Genomic DNA, 20827 nt, shown 5'->3' with positions numbered 1-20827 from the left:
TCAGAGGAACAGTGGGGGGTGGGGTGGGAGGGAGAAATACCATGGGGAAAAATTTTACTTTGTGTAATGACTCATCCATTCCCAGTCTCTATTCAAGCCTAAGTTAATTGTATCCAGTTTGCAAATTAATTCCAATTCAGCAGTCTCTCGTTGGAGTCTGTTTTTGAAGCTTTTTTGTTGAAGTATAGCCACTCTTAGGTCTGTGATCGAGTGACCAGAGAGATTGAAGTGTTCTCCAACTGGTTTTTGAATGTTATAATTCTTGACGTCTGATTTGTGTCCATTCATTCTTTTACGTAGAGACTGTCCAGTTTGGCCAATGTACATGGCAGAGGGGCATTGCTGGCACATGATGGCATATATCACATTGGTAGATGCGCAGGTGAAGGAGCCTCTGATAGTGTGGCTGATGTGATTAGGCCCTATGATGGTATCAGCTCATGCAGTAACTACATGGGGATTTCACTAAAAAGCACTAAGAAAAAGGCCTGCAGTAGACTTTGGACAGCTTAGTAATGCAGGGAAGTGAAGAAAACCTACAACATATGCCCTTGGGATGTAATGAAAGATTCTTCTGATTCTAATCAGGTGACTGAAATTAGTGTCAACATGATCCCAGTCAGAATGGAATTGCTGACAAGCATGCAGAGAGCAGAAGGAAGGGAAGGGAGTAGTGAGAAGCAGAAAATAAAAGAGAACAGCAGCCAGTTATCTCAGTGACTTCCATGTTCTTCAGGGTGGGCAGGAGTACAGCATACATAAGAACAAATTCCAGACTGTGTGCACCCTGCATGAGACAGTATGTCACCAGGAGCTGCAGAGCAACAGAGCCAAGCAGTCCAGAGGCTGCAGGAATAATTATACAGTACAACTTATGCTGGATTCTCTGACATTCTTGGAGATGGGAATGCACAGAACGTGGATAGGTGTAGAGCACTGAAAACAAACGCATATGGGTTTTTTTCTGGCACAGTGCTATTCCACCAGTAAAGTGAGCAGAAGATAAGCTTGAGCAGAGCATGGTTTCCATTAATAATTAGGCATAGCACTGTTGCTTAGTGGTTAGAATAGATGACTGAAAGTCAGAACTCCTGGGTTCTGTTCCTGTTTCTGCCATTGACTTGCTGAGTGACCATGGGAAAGTCATGTAACATTTCGCAGAGTCTCTGTCTCTAAAATGGGGATAAGAATACCTCCCTACCAGATGCAGGGATTGTGTCTATTATAGTAGCACGTAAAGGCCCTAACTGAGAACAAAGGCCCTTTGAGTATGGCACTGTACAAATACATAGTAAAAGCTTAGCCCGAAAGAACTTCCTCTCTTTAGCTGAACACAGAGGGAGAAAAGAAGTATTAGTATCCCCACTTAACAGATGGGAAACTGAGCCACAGAGAGATGAGGTAGGATTTAGGAGCACACCTAAGGGATTTAAGAGCACAAGTTCCATTGACTTGCACTCCTAAATGACTTAGGTGCTTTTGAAAATTCCACCCTAAGCGACATGCCTGAAGTCATGCAGAGAGTCTGTGTCAGAACCAGGAACTAAGCCTAGATCTGTTGAGTTCCAGTGCAGTTCCTCCGTTGCATAACCATATTTTCTCTTTGTGCCTCACTGCCATTTGGGGCATTGAGAGGTTGATCAAATGACTGCAAAGCATTTTCAGCCTCTCAGATGGATGGAGCTATAGAGGTGCAGATATTTACTGGTGCTAATTCTTCCTGTATAAAACATTTCATAAGGTGTCTCAGGGATAGAAATTACAAACACTTGATGGGCTGGGCTTCCTGCACCTGCAAATTGAACTACAGCTGATTTCTCCCTTGCTCTTTTGAAGACACTGGGAGTCTCCGCATTGACTTTAATGGGAGCTGACTCTGGCCCCAAAAGAATGTCATACAATCATAGAGAGATGGGAAAAGGATCTATTAGTCCATCCCCCTGCCCATTACACTCTTTTTGCCAACCGTCTGTTCTCCAATGCTTAGGCCAAATCTAGTTTTAAATATTGCTACTGTGGAAGCATCCCCCATTTCAGCGGAGTGATTATATCACAAGGCAGGCCTGGTCAATGGGACCTTTTTCCAGTTCTCCATCCTCAGTGACCTGCTTGTTTAACCAAGAGCATGCTTTACTCCTGTAAATATTTAATCGCTAATTACACAATTGTGGTGATTTATTATGCAGTGCTAAGTAAAGATAAAAGCGATTACATGCACGCAGGAAACTGCTCACGGGCTGTGCAATTCTGAAATGAATAATTGCTGCCAGGCAAGAATGAGCTGGTTTTGTGACAGGCTTTAAATTCAACACTAGAAAGGAAACTAAACTCTGATGTTTGATGGGGCCTTCAGGTCTTTTCAGTGACTTTCTTTCTTCTTTGGATTTTCTCTCCTGAGACTCTAGACCTGTCTCCTCTGCATTCCAAGTGGTGATTGCCGTACAGGTAGGCATATGTGGGCTGGCTTGACCCATGCTAGCATGGCTAAAAACAGCAGAGCAGATGAAGCACTGGGGGCTTCAGCAACACCAATAGGTACCAAGGGTCCCCAGTGTGCTGGTACAGCCCAGGCCCCTGCACTTACATGGCTACCTTTAGCTATTCTCAGGTCCATGTGCAGGGGATGGGGAAGCAGGGGCAGGGGCCCTCCCAATCACCCAGGGCACAGAACTCCTCTGGGGCCCGAGCAGGGAGTGTGAGCTCCAAAAGTCCTGGGGCTGTGGGGGGAGGGAGGAAGGGAGAGCCAGCTCCAGTGGCTGCAGCTGGGGGGGAGACAGCTCCTCCAGGTGCGGGGGATGGGGGAGGGTGTGCAGAAAGTGGCAGCTCCTCTGGACACGGGGGGGGGCACAGAAGTGCCCCTCCAAAAACAGCCAAATTTTTATTCCTGTGCATGCCCCCATGCTAGTGCAGGTAAAGTTAGCACAGGTCTGTCTATTCCGGCTGGAACATAGACATACACTCTGACTCTAATCTCTCCAGTCATATCTATAGCTTCTAGAGCTTTTTGTTTTGTTTGTTGAGATACCAGAGGAGAAACTGTATGTAGTGGTTAGAACAGAAAACTTGGGAGTTAGGAGGTTTTAATTCAGGGATGGGCCCTGCTACTGATGCTCCGTTTGACCGCGGGCATGGTACAGCTCTGCAGAAATACTAAGTATTGTTATTATTTCGTTTCCTTTGCCTTTCTTCTTTTTGTTAATTTATATGCGAGGGTTCCAACTTGACCTCAGTTCCATATTGCCCTCAAGAGAATGCTGTTTGGAATACGGAGAACAACCCATGCCTTCAGTGAACAATAATACCTAGCTCTTACATAGCACTTGTCATCAGTAGATCTCAAAGAGCCTTACAAATGAGGTCAGTGTCATTATCCCCATTTTACAGAAGGGGAAACAGAGGCAAAGAGCTGGGCAGTGACTTGCCCAAAGTCACCTAGAAAGCCAGTGGCAGAGCCAGAAATAGAATCCAGGTCTTCTGAGACCCAGTGCAGTGCTCTATCCATTAGGTCACGCTGCTTAGATGGTAGAGTGATAAGTGCCTTAGATAGGTAGCTTCTTTTTAACATAATTGAGCAAGAGGTGATAGGCTCCAGCCGCTTGATTATTTCCTAGAGCACCGCTGCAGTCCTTCTGCTCTCCTGAGTGCATGTCCAGCTCTCTGATACTGCCTGGTAGGTTGCGGGACAAACCAAAGAGAGTGGGGAAGAGGTAGGGCCTTGGCAGAGCTAACTCGCCATGATGAAGGGGAACTTACGCCCCTCACCCCCAGGGGTGCAGGTAGGAGCACTCTCCCTTCATGTTGGGCAGCTTTGGCAGATCTTGTGCCTTCTGTTGCTCCCACTGAGACATGAATCTGGCTCAGCAAAGGTGCAAAGGATAAACCTTCCATGCCCTACATGGGAGCTGTTATCTGGCGAGGGTCAACCCTGCTGCAACTCAGGTAGCGATGGCAGCACCAGCAATGGGAATCTTGCAGCAGAGTAGGTGCTGGGCATTGCACTGTTTGCCTGCCAAGCTCTGCCCACTCCGACTGGTTTCTTCAGAGTGGTGGGCTCTGAGCTCTGGCAGGTGTGGGCATTGCAGATGAACACACTGATTTCTTTCCGTACTGGAAACCCAGCCTTTCCTCCTTGCACCTCTGTGAGTGCTGTGGGGAATTCAGGCCTTTCTCTGCTGCCTCCGAGGCAGTCAAAGCAAAGCAGAAGGTAACTGGCTGTGCTTGCTGCATTCTGAACTTGTCCTTATCTCTTGGGTTCCAGAACAGAGGATGTTCTCGGCAAATATTGGCCTCCTCAGCCCTTTGATCTGCCGCTGCCGCCAGTGGCCAGCCTACATCACTCTCATGTCTCCGACGGTCAAGATGCTAGTTGAGCAAGACAAGCTGAGGAAGGCTGGGTCCCAAGGAACATCTGAGGAATGCAGACAGGGAATGGGCAGCAGCAGGAGCAGCAGGGGCCACACACCAGGACGAAAGCCAAGCGTTGAGTCTCAGGAAGCAGGTTTTACTGGGACAACCGAAGAGTCGTCAAGGCCAAATGAAGATAGCAGCCCCCTTAGGATTGCCAGGGGCTCTCCAGCAAACACTGAGGGCTTGTTTTTGCAGAGTAATTCATTCTCAGCGGGCCCCCCAATTAAAGGCAATAAGGTTATTTTCTCCAGTAAACCCCACTTCCGTGTGCTACCATATGGCTCCCAGATGTCTCCCAGCAAGCAGAAATCAACTGCCTGCAGTTAGAAAAATAGATCTCAAGTGTTCTGCTTCAACACTCTGGACTGCATTAAAGTTACTCTGCAACTAACTGTTCAGGGTTTGGTTTGATTTTTAATCGTATCCTTAAAAGCCCCACTTGAACTCGTTTGGATGTAGAATGATGCGTACACAACATATGGAATGCTACTCTATTTGTTCATGAGTGTCTTAGGAAATGCCTTACAACAGGGTGTAATGTAGAACACAGCATACAAATGTTTACACGTGTGCACACAGATATACACGTTCTGGACCTAATTCTCTGCTCCCTTGCACCATGTGTCCTCATTTACATCCCCACAAAGAGATCGTAAGATGCTATCATTCTAATCTAGTAATGTTTTACACACATTGGACTGGTGTAAATGTCTTTTCACTAGTATACATGACTATGCTAGGTAATAGTAAATAAGACTATAATGATAATAATTAATAATTAATAGCGTAATAAACTGGCTCTAAGGGTATTGACTTTAGGCGAATACGGCAAGCCTACATTAAAGCAAATCAAAATGGAGTGAGTCCAGCAGCCCATTTATATATTTATGTGAATATCATTCTATAAAGAGTCAAAGATTCTCCATTGCCCTGTAGATTATGTGGTCATTTATGCCAGAGCAAAGTGGGTATAAGATGCTACTTAATCAGAACTGCCTGACTCTCATTTACATTAAGGCCACTTTTACATCACTTGGGCAGTGTAAAGTGATGGTTGGTTACACTGCCCAAATGGTGTTGAGTGGCCTTAGTGCAAACGAGAATCAACCCTAGCCCCTTTGCACTGGTGAAAATCACTATAGCAGGGCAGAGCAATGGCCGATCAGGCCCGTATTCATTCCATGTCACAAGAACAGATGTTCATCTCTGAAATGCTCCCCCACAGTTCTAGCTGGTCATTTTGCACTGAATCCTATTTTGGGGTGGTGGTAGGGGAAATGAAATTAATAAAAGATCTACCTCCCAGTTCTTCCTACAGCCTGGGGCTCATTGTAACTATTGAATTACAGAATATCAGGGTTGGAAGGGACCTCAGGAGATCATCTAGTCCAACCCCCTGCTCAAAGCAGGGCCAATCCCCAATTTTTGCCCCAAATCCCTAAATGGCCCCCTCAAGGATTGAACTCACAACCCTGGGTTTAGCAAGCCAATGCTCAAACCACTGAGCTATCCCTTCCCCTTAAACCACTTTCTCCATCACCTTTCTTCCCTGAAGGAATGGGCTGCTAATTCTGCAAATGCGGGAAACCAGAGCTATTTATAATCAGCTCAATGAGCAGAAAAAATACAGTAGGAGGCTAAAATCATCCCTAAATCCCAGAAATAGTGGCCGAGGTGACAGAAAAACACTTTTGTTTTCCTTTTGCATGAGTGTGTGTTTATGCATGTGCATGCACGTGTGTGCGTGAGAATTTAGTGCTGGTGAAAGGACATAGCAAGGCATCCATGGCAATTGAGTCATTTAAAATGCTAGGTTTCAGAATAGCAGCTGTGTTAGTCTGTATTCACAAAAAGAAAAGGAGTACTTGTGGCACCTTAGAGACTAACACATTTATTATTTATTTAAAATGCTGAGTCATTTAAATCAAAATGTTTCATGGGAATGTATTGGCTTTGTTGAAATTTTCAAGAAAAAATTATTGAAACTTTTGTTTCGATAAGGTGGAAGCAGTTTGTTTTTATAATCTAATATAATTATAATTAGGGCTTTTGTTTTTCTGGGTTTATCAATTTCATTTTGGGGGGCTATTTTTAGCAATTTTTGAGTTTTATGTAGCTGTCCAATAATCAGTGTGTGTTGGGGCTTTCTGTTTGCATATGTTGTGTGCAATGAATAATCTCTTGGTAACGTTCTCTAGTGCACTTTAACGAGGTACTGTTTCAAACAGCACTAAATTAAACCACACTAGGGAACTCTCAGTGCGCACCAGCAGAATCTGCACAGACCAATTAACGTGCAGCATATTAATGCACTTTAGACATCACACCCCTGTAGTCCACATTACTTCTCTGTGCAGACAAGATAAAAATAGCCATTTGTGGGGTTTTTCTAGTGTTTATTGGATCAACACTGCTTTCTTTGTGTGTGTGTGTGTGTGTGGTGCACGTGCGTGCGTGCCCAGGGTGATTTATTTGTGTTTATTGGCTAAAACCTAAAATCAGAAGCCCTAAATAAATAACTAAATAAATATAATATAAAAGTCAAAATGATAAACATGAACCAAAGCGCTTCAACCTTGTTGGAGTGAAATGTTTCAATAAGGCTATTTCATTATTTCCTAAATTCAGTTTTTCAGAAACTTCATGTCTCGGGAAATTTTGAAACATTGGAATGTCTCACCAAACAAAGTTTCTGAGTTTCAACCAGCTCTATTGATTAGCATTCCTAAACTACTTTGAAGGCCTGATCCAAAGCCCTTTGAAGTCAATGGAAGGACTCCTGTAGACTGCAACGATTTTATATTGGGGCCTTCCATCTTTTAAAAAAACATGCTAGAAGAGGGTAAGGTATTATTATTTGTTATCCAGAGTTGGTAAGGCTCTGCAGCAGCAGTGTAAGCTCCTCCATGCTGCCCCATCCTCGGTGTGGACAGGGGATAGATTACGGTTGTGATTGTTAACCAGGATGCCAGTTAGGGCCAGTTATGTTGGTGAGTTTTGTGCTGTGGATGCTTCTCCCCTGGCAACTGGACTGAGACCTACTAATAATTTTTTATGTAGGCCACTGAACTGCCATTAAATAGTGTCAACTTTCCGTTAATTTACAGCCATACCCTAAGCTGAATACAAGCTTTGGATCCTGCTACCAATTATCTGAGCCAGCCAGCCCCTCTGTTACACTTTAGTTCTGGTGAAAGCCTCCAAACGGACAAGCCTGCAGGCTGTAGTTCACTCTTGCTCTACAGACCAGACTCAGCCCCCACAGAAGCAAAGCTTCCTCAGACCCTTTCACCAACCTGCTCAGATTTGGACCTGGACAGATGGCACCTTTCACAGAGGAAAGGGAATTCACTGCCCATGCTTCCTTAGTTCTTGGCATCTCTGCTGAGATTGCAAGTAAGAGTGCTGATTGGAGCCAGTTATCATAGCCGTCTGTGTGGGGTGGACACCAGTTCACCAGGAACTGACAGAAAACTACCGATACAGAGAACGAAGGCCAGGATTTTCATCGGTATCCAAATCCTTCTGGAGTTGGGCAACCAAATGCCTTAGGCTCCTTTGAACATCTCAGCCTTATTTCACAAAGGCCACAGACCAGCTGTCGGATAACTACTTCCAGTTCCTACCTGCCTGAGCTGGCTTTGAATTAATGATGTTGAGGTGAAAAGTCCCATGTTTCTGTTACCATTCCCCTGTTCCAGCCAGGCCTCCGTGTTCATCCACACAGTCCGTAATTCACTCATTCTATATGCGTGTGTATATGTAGTAAAGTGTAGTCCACCAGTTAGCACAGGGGCTTAGGAATCAGGACTCAGGGGTTTTATTCCTGGCTCTTCCCCAGCCTCTCTGGGTGAAAAGAGGCAAATCATTTTGCCTCTCTGTGTCTCAGTTTCCACAGCTTTGAAAGAGGGCTAACAATAATTAATAATTAATCTGCATCTCAAGAAGGTTGGGAGGTTTAAGGCCCCACATTAGCAAAGCACTTAAGTATGTGCCCCACTTCACTCATATGCTTAAGTCCCACTGAAGTCAACGGGAGTTTGGCACGTGCTAAGCACATGCTGAATCAAAGCTGAACTCATTCGTGTGTGTAAAGTACTTAGATATCCCCAAGTGAAAGATGAAAGAGACGTGAAAACCTGGGGCATAACATAAAATATAGGCCGAATGAAAATCTGGACTTAGACAAAAGGAAGAGGAGACATACCAATCTACCAGCTTTTCCATCTGTGCCGGATGGGTAGTGGACAGAATATGCAATTTAAAAGAAAAGTTGCTGTTTAATGAAAAAAAAAAATCAAAAGTCCCTGAAGCTGTCAATACATGTGGCAACACTAGTTAGTTATTGTAATATAAAATCAGGGTCCCCAAAGCTAATTGCTGCTCTAAATGACCCTCATTATGTTGTGACTGCTCCTGGCTCTGGTATATTGAAAGCAGACACTCATCTCATTAAGCAGATGTAAGCCAGGTGCTGCCTGCCTTGTTTCAGTGAAATATGGGCTGATTTCCCATAAAGGTGAGTGTGGTCAAATTGACACTTACACCCTCCCTTCGGAGGCGAACAGCAGGGATGTGGAATGATGGCCACTGGCTTTTATTTAGGACCCCATTTGGGTTTTTAATGTTACTTTGAGAGCTGGGTAGCACTGAGGGCTGGTCACAGATGAAAGCAGTTTATAGCTTCCTGTTTTAGGCTGCTGTAGCTGAGGCAGGATCTTTGTTGTGCTCTTGGTTAGAAGTAATTACGCTGGGATACTGAGCGTACCCTTTGCACTTTCTTTGGTAGGCCCTTGCCAAAACAACTGACCCACTTGTGTGCATGCAGGCTCTCCGGGGTTTCCCACAAACTGGAGAGCAGAGCCATGGATGGCAGGTATGTCTAATGAAGGTAACAAAACATTACACTTCTGTGGCTGTGGTGCTCTGGGTATATGGAGAATGTACTGTCAGTTTGGGTCCAGGTGAGGTTTGTAGGGCTGCATTTCACTGTTTTTATCCCAACCCATCCAAAATTTCAACATCAGCCAGTCAAAAAAGCCACATTTTGACTAGTTTGGGGTACAAGTCAGGTAGAATCTCTGAATGTTGTGTGGTTTCTGGCTTCAACTACAAAGCAGCCTGCAGTGTAATCAGCAATCCATGCCATAATGGCACAGGAAATCTGTGAGGTCCCAGATGGCAACCCAGCCTTGTCTACAGTAGGGAAACTTCCCTCTAGGCTAATCCTGATTCACTTGGTGTTAGCAATGCTGGGAGCCTAGTATCCATAGGCCACTGGCAGATTCAAACACCACATCTACAGCTGATCAGGAAATGTTTTCAAATGATTCTGCAGAAAATAAATGACACTTTTTTGTTTTAATTGATGTGGGAGGGGGCTTCACTGAAAAATAAAACAAAAACCTCCTCTCCAAAAGCAAGCGGCAACAGACCTTTGGATTTCAGTTTGCTTGATGAAAACCAGTTCTTGTAAAAATGCCCATTTTGTGGAAAAGTCATTTTTGAAGGGGATGGGAAGGAGTTTTGCTGACAGATTCCCCACCAACTCTAGCTGTGTCATCTAACTATGTGCAGAGAATGATCTAACCGGTACAATGGTGACCGCCCGCTTCCACCAAGCCTCCCAGGGTTGCTCACACCGGTAGCTTGACAGCTCTGTGGGGGCAGGGATGGTCTTTTTGTTCTGTGTTTGTACAGCACCTAGCACAATGGGGTCCTGGGCCATGACTGGGGCTCTTAGGTGCTACCATAATGCAAATAATAATAATAGAACTGAATACGTGTCACCAATGGAAGGACATTTCTGCTAAATGTCCCTAGCGTGGAGAAGGCTAGAGGGAGCCACAGGGTCTGTCTGTGGCCATCAGTCTCGTAAAGAATCCCAAGTTGTATTCATTACAAGTGAGTTTTGTCTCTTCTCTACCAGGAGAGAGATTACACTCAGCCCAGGTTCCCTGGATACTTGACTGAAGCTTGCCGAAAGGTTTCTGAATAGACCTTAGGAAAAAGACCTCAGAAAATATCTCGCTTGCCAATAGAAATCTCTAGAGGGAAATCTGAACTGATCATTTAAGATGCTGAATGTTCCCCGTTGTTTTCTCATGCAGTGTGTTGTAACCCCTCATGTTTTCAGCTTTTAAAGCTGGGGTGGTCCTGACCCAGAGAAAATCCTGGAGATCACTTAAGAGAGGGTGTAGGGGAGGGCTTTGGAGCTGTGTAAGCAGTACTTTTCTTCCAGATTTTGAAGATAGTTATCATGACTCGATAGTTCAATACTTAGGGTGTGTCTGCACTTTGAGCTGGGGGTGCGATTCCCAGCTCCCAGAGATGTCCCTGTGCTCGCTCTGATCTAGATCCTGCACTGATACAGAGTGTAGCCACAGTGGCGTGAGCAGCGGGCGGGGCTAGCTGCCCCCGGTACAGACCAGTCTGAGACCACAGACTTACTTCGGGCAAAAAGAAAAGGAGTACTTGTGGCACCTTAGAGACTAACAAATTTATTAGAGCATAAGCTTTCGTGAGCTACAGCTCACTTCATCGGATGCTGTAGCTCACGAAAGCTTATGCTCTAATAAATTTGTTAGTCTCTAAGGTGCCACAAGTACTCCTTTTCTTTTTGCGAATACAGACTAACACGGCTGCTACTCGGAAACCTGTGATTACTTGGGGCAGTTAGCCTTTCCTGTTACTCATGCTGCCATGGCTATGCTATTTTTAGAGTGCTAGCTTGGTCAAAGTTAGCATGAGTATGTCTCCTCTCGTGCCCCCTTATAGTGGGTAGGGAAGTGCCACCTCTTCAATTAGCTTGGGAAGATTGAGGGGTTGGCAATAAGATGCTTCAATGTCTTGCCATGTCGGGGTGATATCTTGCGCGTCTCTGAAGCGTAGCCATTCCCAGACGAATCTCAGTTTAGCTGCACAACTGTAAAATTTCCAGCTGGGAAAGGTGAATCCCTCATTGGCCATATAAGAAGCCAAAGAACTAAATAGATTAATCCTGCATCCTTGTGCTTTGTCTGATAAATGATGTATAGTGCAATTTTTCCTATACCAGACTGGAGAAATAATTGGTGAGACTAGAAGCATGAAACCCACACTAGGATATTTATCTTGAGTTAATAAATGCAACCACACAGAGATAAAGGGAGATTATGCCACCTTTGAAGGTATAAGGTTTCAGCTTACAATGTGAAGGAGGAATAGATTCACCACTATCAGTTTAGTTAAATAAGGTGCATTTTATGCTAACAACAAGTGATAAGAACCTTAATTTTGGTATGAAGCAGGGTTCACTGGAGAAGATTGAATAAGATGATTTCTTACCATCTAGCTGGAAATCAGAGCCATCCAAGATGGAAAAAAAGCTGAGAATGGAACCCAGGCTTGCACTTAGCTGGAACCAGGCAATGTAACTCCAAACCATTTAAGCTGCCTGGAGTTCAGCCAGATGACCTGTGGTTAGTTGGACTCATCTCTTAGAAACCCATATCTGGATTGACACAACAGGAGACAGTGAGCTAGACAAGTGCGGTTGCTAATTGGTTGTATCTCATGTGACAGTCTGCATGAGTATTTTCTCCAAGAATTACAGGTCCCCAAAGGGAGTAGTTCAGCATGCTCTGGGTTAGAGAAATTCTCTGCAGTGACAGAGAGGAAAGAGGTCTCTGAAAGAGGATAAGGAAGTAGAGGAATTTCTGTGATGGTGATGGGCTCACTGTAGACTGAAATAAGTAATTCCACTAGCAAACTAGGCCATGGGATTTTGAATTATTCTCTGTAGCTAATCCAGTTCTTTATCTTCAAGAGCAAGAGTGTAGCTGGTCCTGCCTGGGTATGAAACGGAGGGAAAGGTTGAAAAGAGTTGTCTTCCCTTTATGCCCAGTTATCTAATTGGGAAGCCTAAACCTAGTGTTGCATGGAAACCTTTCAGTGCAGACCAAGACAATGAAAATTCAGGCTTTGGAAGAGGTGTGGGAAGGTTGTGAAAAGCCACGCCATGCCTGTTCTTCAGGTTCACCTGGCGTTTTTCACAGGAACAAACCCACCATTTTCACACGTGAATTCTTCCCACACAAAAGTTGGTGGCTCTGGCCTTCCCAGGCTAGGTAGCCATCTTTTTTCCCCCTGCCCCAGAGACTGGGCCAGAGTGCTGCTATGCCCTTCCGCAACTCGGGGCTGACTCTGCCTCAGTAGGAGCTTGGTATGATGTCAATGTTTCGAGTGGGTGAAGCAGAGGAGGCAAAAATAGACATTCAGACATTTTTCCAGCTCTGCCTGCTTGAAAGGGAATATTTATAGTTCTGTGCATAAACACAAGCTCTCTTTGTGCATCCGCTACCAATGGCATTTTGCATGTCTTTCCAGAACAGTGCTCAGCCAGAACGTTAATCTGTTATCCCATCACACACTTGTCTTCTAATCTGAGGCCTACTCTAAGCCTGTTTCACCTCACTGGGAGTAGGAATCTTTGCAGGTCTCTCTTCCCAAAGCAGGCTGAGCAGCATTGCTTTGCAAAGGGTGCTTCTTCTTTGGAGCTCTGAGTACCCATAAAGCTCCATTTTTTTAAAAATATCATATCAGCGGCTTCATTATGGGCTGGACCCTACGAGGTGCTGAGCACCAGCTCTGCATTTCCCCTTTTGAGGTGTCTCAGATTGGGTACCTCCATTTTTGGATGCCCTAAGTGACTAGGCACTTTTGTGAATCTTGACAATCCCTGGAGAGCACATGGTACCGAACAAGCAGATGCAGCCCCTGTGAGCCCAATCTAATCAGAAAGAACAATCTGAACGGAAGGCCACATACTTTAGGTTGGTTTTTTAATTGTGACCACAAGATGTGATTTGTGACTCTTGGTCACTAAGCCGAATAACCTTACGGAAGCTGTCATGCCTCATCTCAGTGCTGCAGTCGTTACTTAGGGACAATGAACCTTAATGAGCATTCAGTGCTGATGAAAGAGGATGAACAGATATCTCTGCAGACTGACATTTTCTCTGCATGCACTGGACTGGAACAGCTCAGGCACCACTGGTGAAACCTTTCTTCTTCTCCTCATGTCTGTGTATCCCAAATCCTTCAGTGCCTGTATGTATGAGACCAGAGCCTCAGCTGGTGTGATTGGAATATGGCCAGTTATTTTATATTAATCTGTAAACTAAGAACTGTGATCTACCCACCTACATCACTATAGTGTCTGAGTGCCTGATACGTAAAATCATTAGCAAAGTCCCTGGTGGATTTCATGGAGTCTCTGGCACTTCTCCCTTTTGAGTTCAGAATTCTGCTTGTGTTTTTTTTGCCTTTTTTGGGGTGGGGTTTGGAGGGGAAATTGGGAATGAAAGGGGTATTTAAATTATGAGCATCACTTATGTGGAAAGGTTTTTCTCAAAGAGGAAGACTTTTTGCAACATTTCCTCACACCAGTCAGACTCTGGATTAGCCTGATCTCCTCTGGAAGCTCGCCCCATATCTGGGTCCTCTTGATCCACAAGGCTTTGTCCCCAGCTCTCCCAGGCTTTGTCCTGGGTGCTCTGATCTTCATTGTCCCAGAGGAGCCCAGTTGTCATCAGGGTTCATAGAGCGAAATCAGTCTTTGAAATTGCTGTAACCCCTGACTCATGCAGGCAAAGCGCGGAAGGCACATATTTGCAGGGGTGCTGGAAAAATTTGTATAGTGGGAGTGCTGAGAGCCATTAAACCAAACAGTAAAACCTGTATATGATGGCAGCCACTTCAAGCCAGGGGGTGTGGCAGTACCCCCCACACTCCTAGTTCCAGCACCTATGTGTATTTGGGAAGCAGAGTGCAATGGCCGAGACAGCCCAGCCGAGGAGCTGAGGCAAGCCTTTCCTTGTTTGGAGGAGTGCACACTTTACTGCTTTCCAAGGCAGAGCTAAAAAAGGGCTTGCCTATCTGATGCATCACTTCTGTTTACTATGCTTGTAACATCTGATCCCCCCAGAATGAGGGGAAGGAGGGTCATGGCAAAGCGAGGGAAGATGAGACTCATTTGGTAAAAAGATGTGTAACTTCTCAGGGCAGCTGCCAGGTCAAACTGCTACCACCCACAGCACTGTACATCCAAATAAAGCAAGCTGCATCTCTCCAGAGGCAGTCCTGGCATTCCTCAGGGAAGCAGATTACAGCCCTAATGTCAAGGTTTCTATTACAGCGGGCATGGCGGCATGCAGGGGCACAGGCTGTCAGATGCTCAGCATTCTTTGGCCTCCCAAACGGAGGAAGTTGTAGGAGATGCATGTGCTGTACTGTCCTTTATCCATACCCTATTCCTTGCCCAAGCCTGGAATCTGGGAAAGGTTGCCTCTCTCTGAGCAAAGGGACAGAGATATATTACCCGGGGCTAGATTGACGGCCTGTGTCCATTGACATCAGGTTGATTTACATCAGGGGAAGAATTCCTATGCTCCCTGCAGAATCAGAAACGGAGAGATGTTATTAGGACCACTAAGTGTCAGCAAGATCTGGAGTTTAAAACAGCAGGTGAGAGAAGGAACACGACAGAAGACCTCTCAGTCATTATCAACAGAGATGGTGGACCTATTACTTACTGATCATGGAAGCAGTATGATGCATGCCCTCTTCTTACAACCCCGCCCCCCCTTCCTGGCTATCTTCCTCCTATATCTGGCCAGGCTCCTCTCTAGCTGTATGTGGTCTGGGATGGGGAGGGCAGTCATGCCTTAGAGGACATTAATCCCATGCAAGAAAGGAAGGGAATCCATGCAGCAGCCCTTCTGCCTAGATAACCACTAGATCATCTGGCCCAATGGCCCTTTCTGCTGGGTTAGGATTGCTCCATAAGTAAGTGGCTATTGATACCTATAGATTGGTTTCTATAAACAACCCCCCAGACATCAGCAGGTGTCCAGGGTGACTTGCGATGGCACTGAATAGAGCCATAGAGCAAAATCGCCTTTGAATTGCAATCACGGTTCACTAGGGACTCCAACTCCAGGGTGGGTTTTGTCACCCAATCCTACCATTGGCACAAATGGGCCCTTTAGTGGAGTGAATGGAATGCCATGCTGCTGCAGCTATCAAAAGAATTCCACCCTCCATATTGGCACCCCGGACCCTGTTTTTGCAACCTCAGGAGATGGATGGCATTCCAGCCCCCCACAGAAATGATCCGTCAGCTAAACACAGCCAGAGGACTGCAGAGTGTGTAAATAAGCTGTGTGTCTGGCTGTGCTGCATCCTACACTTGCTGCTGCAAAGCAGAAAAGGGAACATAATACATTACATTTATGCAAGATGCTTTGTTTCTTCCCGGTCCAGTAGGCTGGCAACCGAGGCAGTTTTTTCTTTTTCTTTTTCTTTTCTTTTCTTTTTCTTTCTTTCATGCACTTTAGAGTACATCCTAGCTCCAAAATGTATATTTATTAAAAGAATAAACAGATGATACTACTTGCAGATTAAGGAGCGGGGCTATCCTGAGTGGTACTGGGCACTTCCTAGAAGGTGTGGCCACTCTCACTGAAGGCAAGGGAAGAGGAGGGTGCTCAACGCATGGCACAACCGAGCTCAATGCTTTATTTCTACTGTTTATTTCCTATCAGCCTAGTTAATGAAACCCAGAGGGTTATTTGTCTGGATGCAATCAGATGTCAGCTGTGCAGGGAAATTGAACCATGCAGGTTGCCAATGTATGGATTGGGTTACAGGCACTTTTCCTATTGCACAGCCCAGCTATGCTGGAGCATCTTTGCATCACCATGCAGAGGGGTTGAAGAGCGGGTCAGTGGCAAACCAGCTGGGTACTCGGCTGCTCTCAGCTACTCGGCTGCAATGTCTGAGGTTCTGTATTTTGGGAGGACTTGGTTAATGCTTGATTTGAGTTGATCTAGACGTAGGTCTGGGCCAAAAGCCGTGCTCTGAAGACCCTGACTTTTGGGGATGCTGGTGGCTGAGAACCTGAGCTAGAATCAAAACTTTCTCTCTCAAACCTCAGTTCCAACCACCCTGAGCGTGAAGCTGTTTCAATGGGGTCCTGGGTGTGAATTGCTTAGCCTAGGCCATCTCCGATGCTCACCTCATTTGATCCTTCCTTTCTATCTTGCTTCTAACTGTTAAAGGGTTCTGCACGCTTGGTCCTGGAAAAGTGTAGCTGTCTTGTTGTATCAAATTGCCATTGATCTCTTACATATGGAAGTGGTCTCTTCCTCTTAGCCAATGCTCTTATTAGGGCCACTGGGAGCATGTAGTGGCTGGGCTGAAATATGCCCCCAGCACGTAAACTCTGTGGCCTCAGGAGCTATTCTGGGCTGCCAGCCAATCTCCTTAGAATGGATTAATGGCAAAGTACAATAAACATAATGAGTGCTCTCACTTCTAATGGTGAGCTAATCCATAGCAAGCAGAGCGACTGACTGCTGATTCAAACCCTAATGGATAAATAGGAGCGCTCTCCGCACTCAAACATTATATGGAGTAAGGTGTGCGTGGAGAGGTGTTGCTGGGAAAGGCTCATGTTCCCTATTTTATCTGAACCCCTTTCCTTGTCCCCCAGAGAGGCACTATGGCCCTGTGGTTAAAGCATTGGCTACAGAGGAACTTGAACACCTAGGTTCTAGTCCTGGCTTTGTCGTGGACTCAATTTCTCCATTTGCTGTTGGGCAACCCAGGGGTGCAATTCTGGCCCTTTTGATGTCAATGGGAATTTTGTCACTGGCTTCAATAGGATCAGCTCCTGGCCCTATGTTTGGATCAGCCAAGAGGCCAAGGTTTGGTTTCATTTACTCTGATTTATATTTTCCTATAGAGAAAATTTCCTATGGGTGAAACTCTCCCTTCTGCAGTTGGACCAACAATACTTCAGTCCCGCTTGAGCCCTCAGAATAGGGTTAAATGTTGCCTAGGTCCCACCCCTGCACAGGGGCAAATTTCACTCTGTTTGTTTATAAAGCTTAAAGGTCTGCTGAACATCATGCTGATCAATGCCAGCTCTGAATAGATTCCACTGCAGATCAGTTAAACGCAGTACATTTCATGTGAATAATTGCTATCACTTCGTTCTGCTCCATGTGTGGATTTAGAAATTTCATTTCTCATCAAACATCCATTTTCATGCCAAGAAGGAGTGAAATCCAAATGTTCCAGGTTTTCAGTGCAAATTAATATACATCCCAAAAGTATTTTTTTGTGTTTTGTTTTATTGCTGAACAGTAGAACAATTTGGAGTGGAGACCCATAACATCTTGCAGATTTTACTTGCATTTTAACCATTTTGGAAAATGATGAAACATTTTTCAAAAACTTCAAATTTCTCAAAATTTAATGTTTCTTGCTTTGGTGACTTGGGCTTCTGACCAAGGTAAATACATTCAGGCAAATGTACTGCTTGCAATTGCTAGGCAGGTATAGTTAATCTTCTATAAAAAGGGACTAAGGCCTTGATCCCTCCATGTGTTTAACTTTACGTGCATTAAGCTTCCATTGAAGTCAATGGGACTACTTACCTGGGTGAAGTTAAGCAAGTGCATACATGTTTGTAGGATCAGATATTATCTTGGATGCTTATCTAAACTGAGTCTCCAAAGGTCATCTGACCTAGTGACCCCTTTAACCTCACACTGCCTCTATCACAGGCAAGTGTCTGTGAGTCCTTTGCAGATAGTAATGTACGTATCTTCACAACCTCCTGGGTAGAAGGGAGGAAAACAGACGTGCAGAGAGGTTCAGTAGCTTGGCCATGGTCACACACGTCACCTCTGCTGGGTCCCAGTCTTTTACCAATAGGATCACAGAAGGTTTTGTCCTTGTTGCTGTGATATAGACGTGAGTCTGTGGTTTCCCCATCTGCTGCTCAATAGGAGAGGTCTAAACATTGATTTATGGGTAGAACTGGTCAGGAAATGATTTTTTCTCCTCTGGAAAAATTTCAGTTTTTATTAGAAAACCCAAATAGGTTTGGTTTAGTTTAGATTTTGGCCATGGAAAATGTTTTAATTTGGGAATTTCTTTCTTTTGATGAGAACCTAAATGTTTCCACTGAGAAATACCTCACCAATCCACTAGAATTCTTTGAGGGGTCAACAAGCATGTGGACAAGGGGGATCCAGTGGATATAGTGTATTTAAATTTTCAGAAAGCCTTTGATAAGGTCCCTCATCAAAGGCTCTTAATCAAAGTAAGCTGTCATGGGATAAGAGGGAAGGTCTTCTTGTGGATCAGTAACTGGCTAAAAGATAGGAAACAAAGGGTAGAAATAAATGGTCAGTTTTCAGAATGGAGAGAGGTAAATAGTGGTGTCCCCCAGGGGTCCATACTGGGTCCAGTCCTATTCAACATATTCATAAATGATCTGGAAAAGGGGGTAAACAATAAGATGGTAAAATTTGCAGATGATACAAAACTACTCAAGATAGTTAAGTCCAAAACAGACTGCGAAAAGCTACAAAAGGATTTCACAGAACTGGGTGATTGGGCAACAAAATGGCTGATGAAATTCAATGTTGATAAATGCAAAGTAATGCACATTGGAAAACATAATCCCAACTATACATATAAAATGATTGGGTCTAAATTAGCTGTTACCACTCAAGAAAGAGATTGTGGAGTCATTGTGGATGGTTCTCTGAAATCATCCACTCAATGTGCAGCGGCAGTCAAAAAAGTGAACAGAATGTTGGGAATCATTAAGAAAGGGGCAGATAATAAAACAGAAAATATCATATTGCCTCTATATAAATTCATGGTACGCCCACATCTTGATTACTGTGTGCAGATGTGGTATCCTCATCTCAAAAAAAGATATATTGGAATTGGAAAAGTTTCAGAAAAGGGCAACAAAAGTGATCAGGGCAGTGATGAGCTGCCAAAATCTTAACAACGGGCTCCCTTCTCACCCCACAAGGGGGTCGTTGCCCACCCCCACCCTCTGGGACTCCTGCCCCATCCAACGCCCTCCCGCATTCCTTGACGCCACCCCCGTCCCCAGAACCGGGCAGGAGGGTCTCATGGGCCACTGTAGTGGGTGCCCACCCCACCCCTAAGAGCCAGAGGCACCTGCCGGGGGGGCGAGGTGGGGAGTCCCAGAGGTGCTTACCTGGGGCAGCTCCCAGGAAGCATCCGGCAGGTCCCTCTGGCTCCTAGGGGTGGGGGAGTGTAGCTGGGGGGGAGCAGGGGGAGCAGCCGCTCCCCCCACTGATCACATCAAAAGTGGTGCCTTAGGCGCCGACTCCCTGTGTGCTCCGGGGCTGGAGCACCCACGGGGAAAATTTGGTGGGTGCAGAGCACCCACTGGCAGCTCCCCTGTCCCGCACCCGGCCCCAGCTCACCTCCGCTCCTCCTCCCCTGAACATGCCGCCTCGCTCTGCTTCTCTGCGCCCTCCCCCGGCGTCCCACGAATCAGCTGTTCAGCAGGAAGTCGGGGAGGGCAGAGAAGCAGGCGGCGGCTTCCCGCTCAGGCCGAGGGTGGCGGAGGTGAGTTGGGGTGGGGAGCGGTTCCCCTGCGCCCCCCCCGGGTTACCTGCTGCGGTGCGCCCCCCCCCCCCCGCCCCAGCTCACCTTCGCCTCCCTGGGCCTGAGAGGGAAGCCTGGGGGGGACGGAGAAGCAGGGCGGGGCGGTGCGTTCAGGGGAGGAGGCGGAGCGGAGGTGAGCTGGGGCCAGGGGTGGGGTGGGGAGCTGCCGGTGGGTGCTCTGCACCCATCAAATTTTCCCCTTGGGTGCTCCAGGGCTGGAGCACCCATGGAGTCGGCGCCTAAGGTGCCACTCTTGGCCAGTTAAATTTAGAAGCCCTTTTAGAACCGGTTGTCCCTCGCGGAACAACTGGTTCTAAAAGGGCTTCTAAATTTAACAACCGATTCTAGCGAACCAGTGTGAACCGGCTCCAGCTCACCACTGATTAGGGGTATGGAACGGCTTCCGTATGAGTAGAGATTAATCAGACTGGGACTTTTCAGCTTGGAAAAGAGACAACTAAGGGGGATAAGATCGAGGTCTATAAAATCATGACAGGTGTGAAGAAAGTAAATAAGGAAGTGTTATTTACTCCTTCTCATAAGACAAGAACTAGGGGTCACCAAATGAAATGAATAGGCAGCAGGTTACAAACAAACAAAAGGAAGTATTTCTTCACACAACGCACAGTTTGTGGAATCTTTGCCAGAGGATGTTGTGAAGGCCAAGACTATAACAGGGTTCAAAAAAGAACTAGATAAATTCATGGAGGATAGGTCCATCAATGGCTATTGGCCAGGATGGGCAGAGATGGTGTCTCTTGCCTCTGTTTGCCAGAAGCTGGAAATGGGTGACCGGGGATAGATCACTTGATGATTATCGGTTCTGTTTATTCCCTTGGGGGCACCTGGCATTGGCCACTGTCAGAAGACAGGATACTGGGCTAGATGGAGCTTTGGTCTGACCCAGTATGGCCATTCTTATGTTCTTATG

General features: G+C 45.8%; 1 protein-coding gene across 1 annotated transcript in view; it reads left to right on the top strand.

Moving 5' to 3' along the window:
- The window catches only part of LOC119842872 (CMT1A duplicated region transcript 4 protein homolog), a 75156-nt gene extending 70358 nt beyond the window's left edge, over positions 1–4798 (top strand). The window contains exon 3 of the mRNA XM_038371580.2: positions 4259–4798. Coding sequence (XP_038227508.2) covers positions 4259–4734 — 476 coding nt within the window. The 3' untranslated portion in view covers positions 4735–4798. The remainder of the gene's footprint in view (positions 1–4258) is intronic.
- The last annotated feature ends 16029 nt before the right edge of the window (positions 4799–20827 follow it).

Source organism: Dermochelys coriacea, chromosome 14 (genome assembly GCF_009764565.3).
Source record: "Dermochelys coriacea isolate rDerCor1 chromosome 14, rDerCor1.pri.v4, whole genome shotgun sequence".
Classification (NCBI taxonomy): Eukaryota; Metazoa; Chordata; order Testudines; family Dermochelyidae; genus Dermochelys; species Dermochelys coriacea.
Note: the sequence above shows the minus strand (reverse complement) of the source record. Positions and strands in the feature narration are given on the sequence as shown.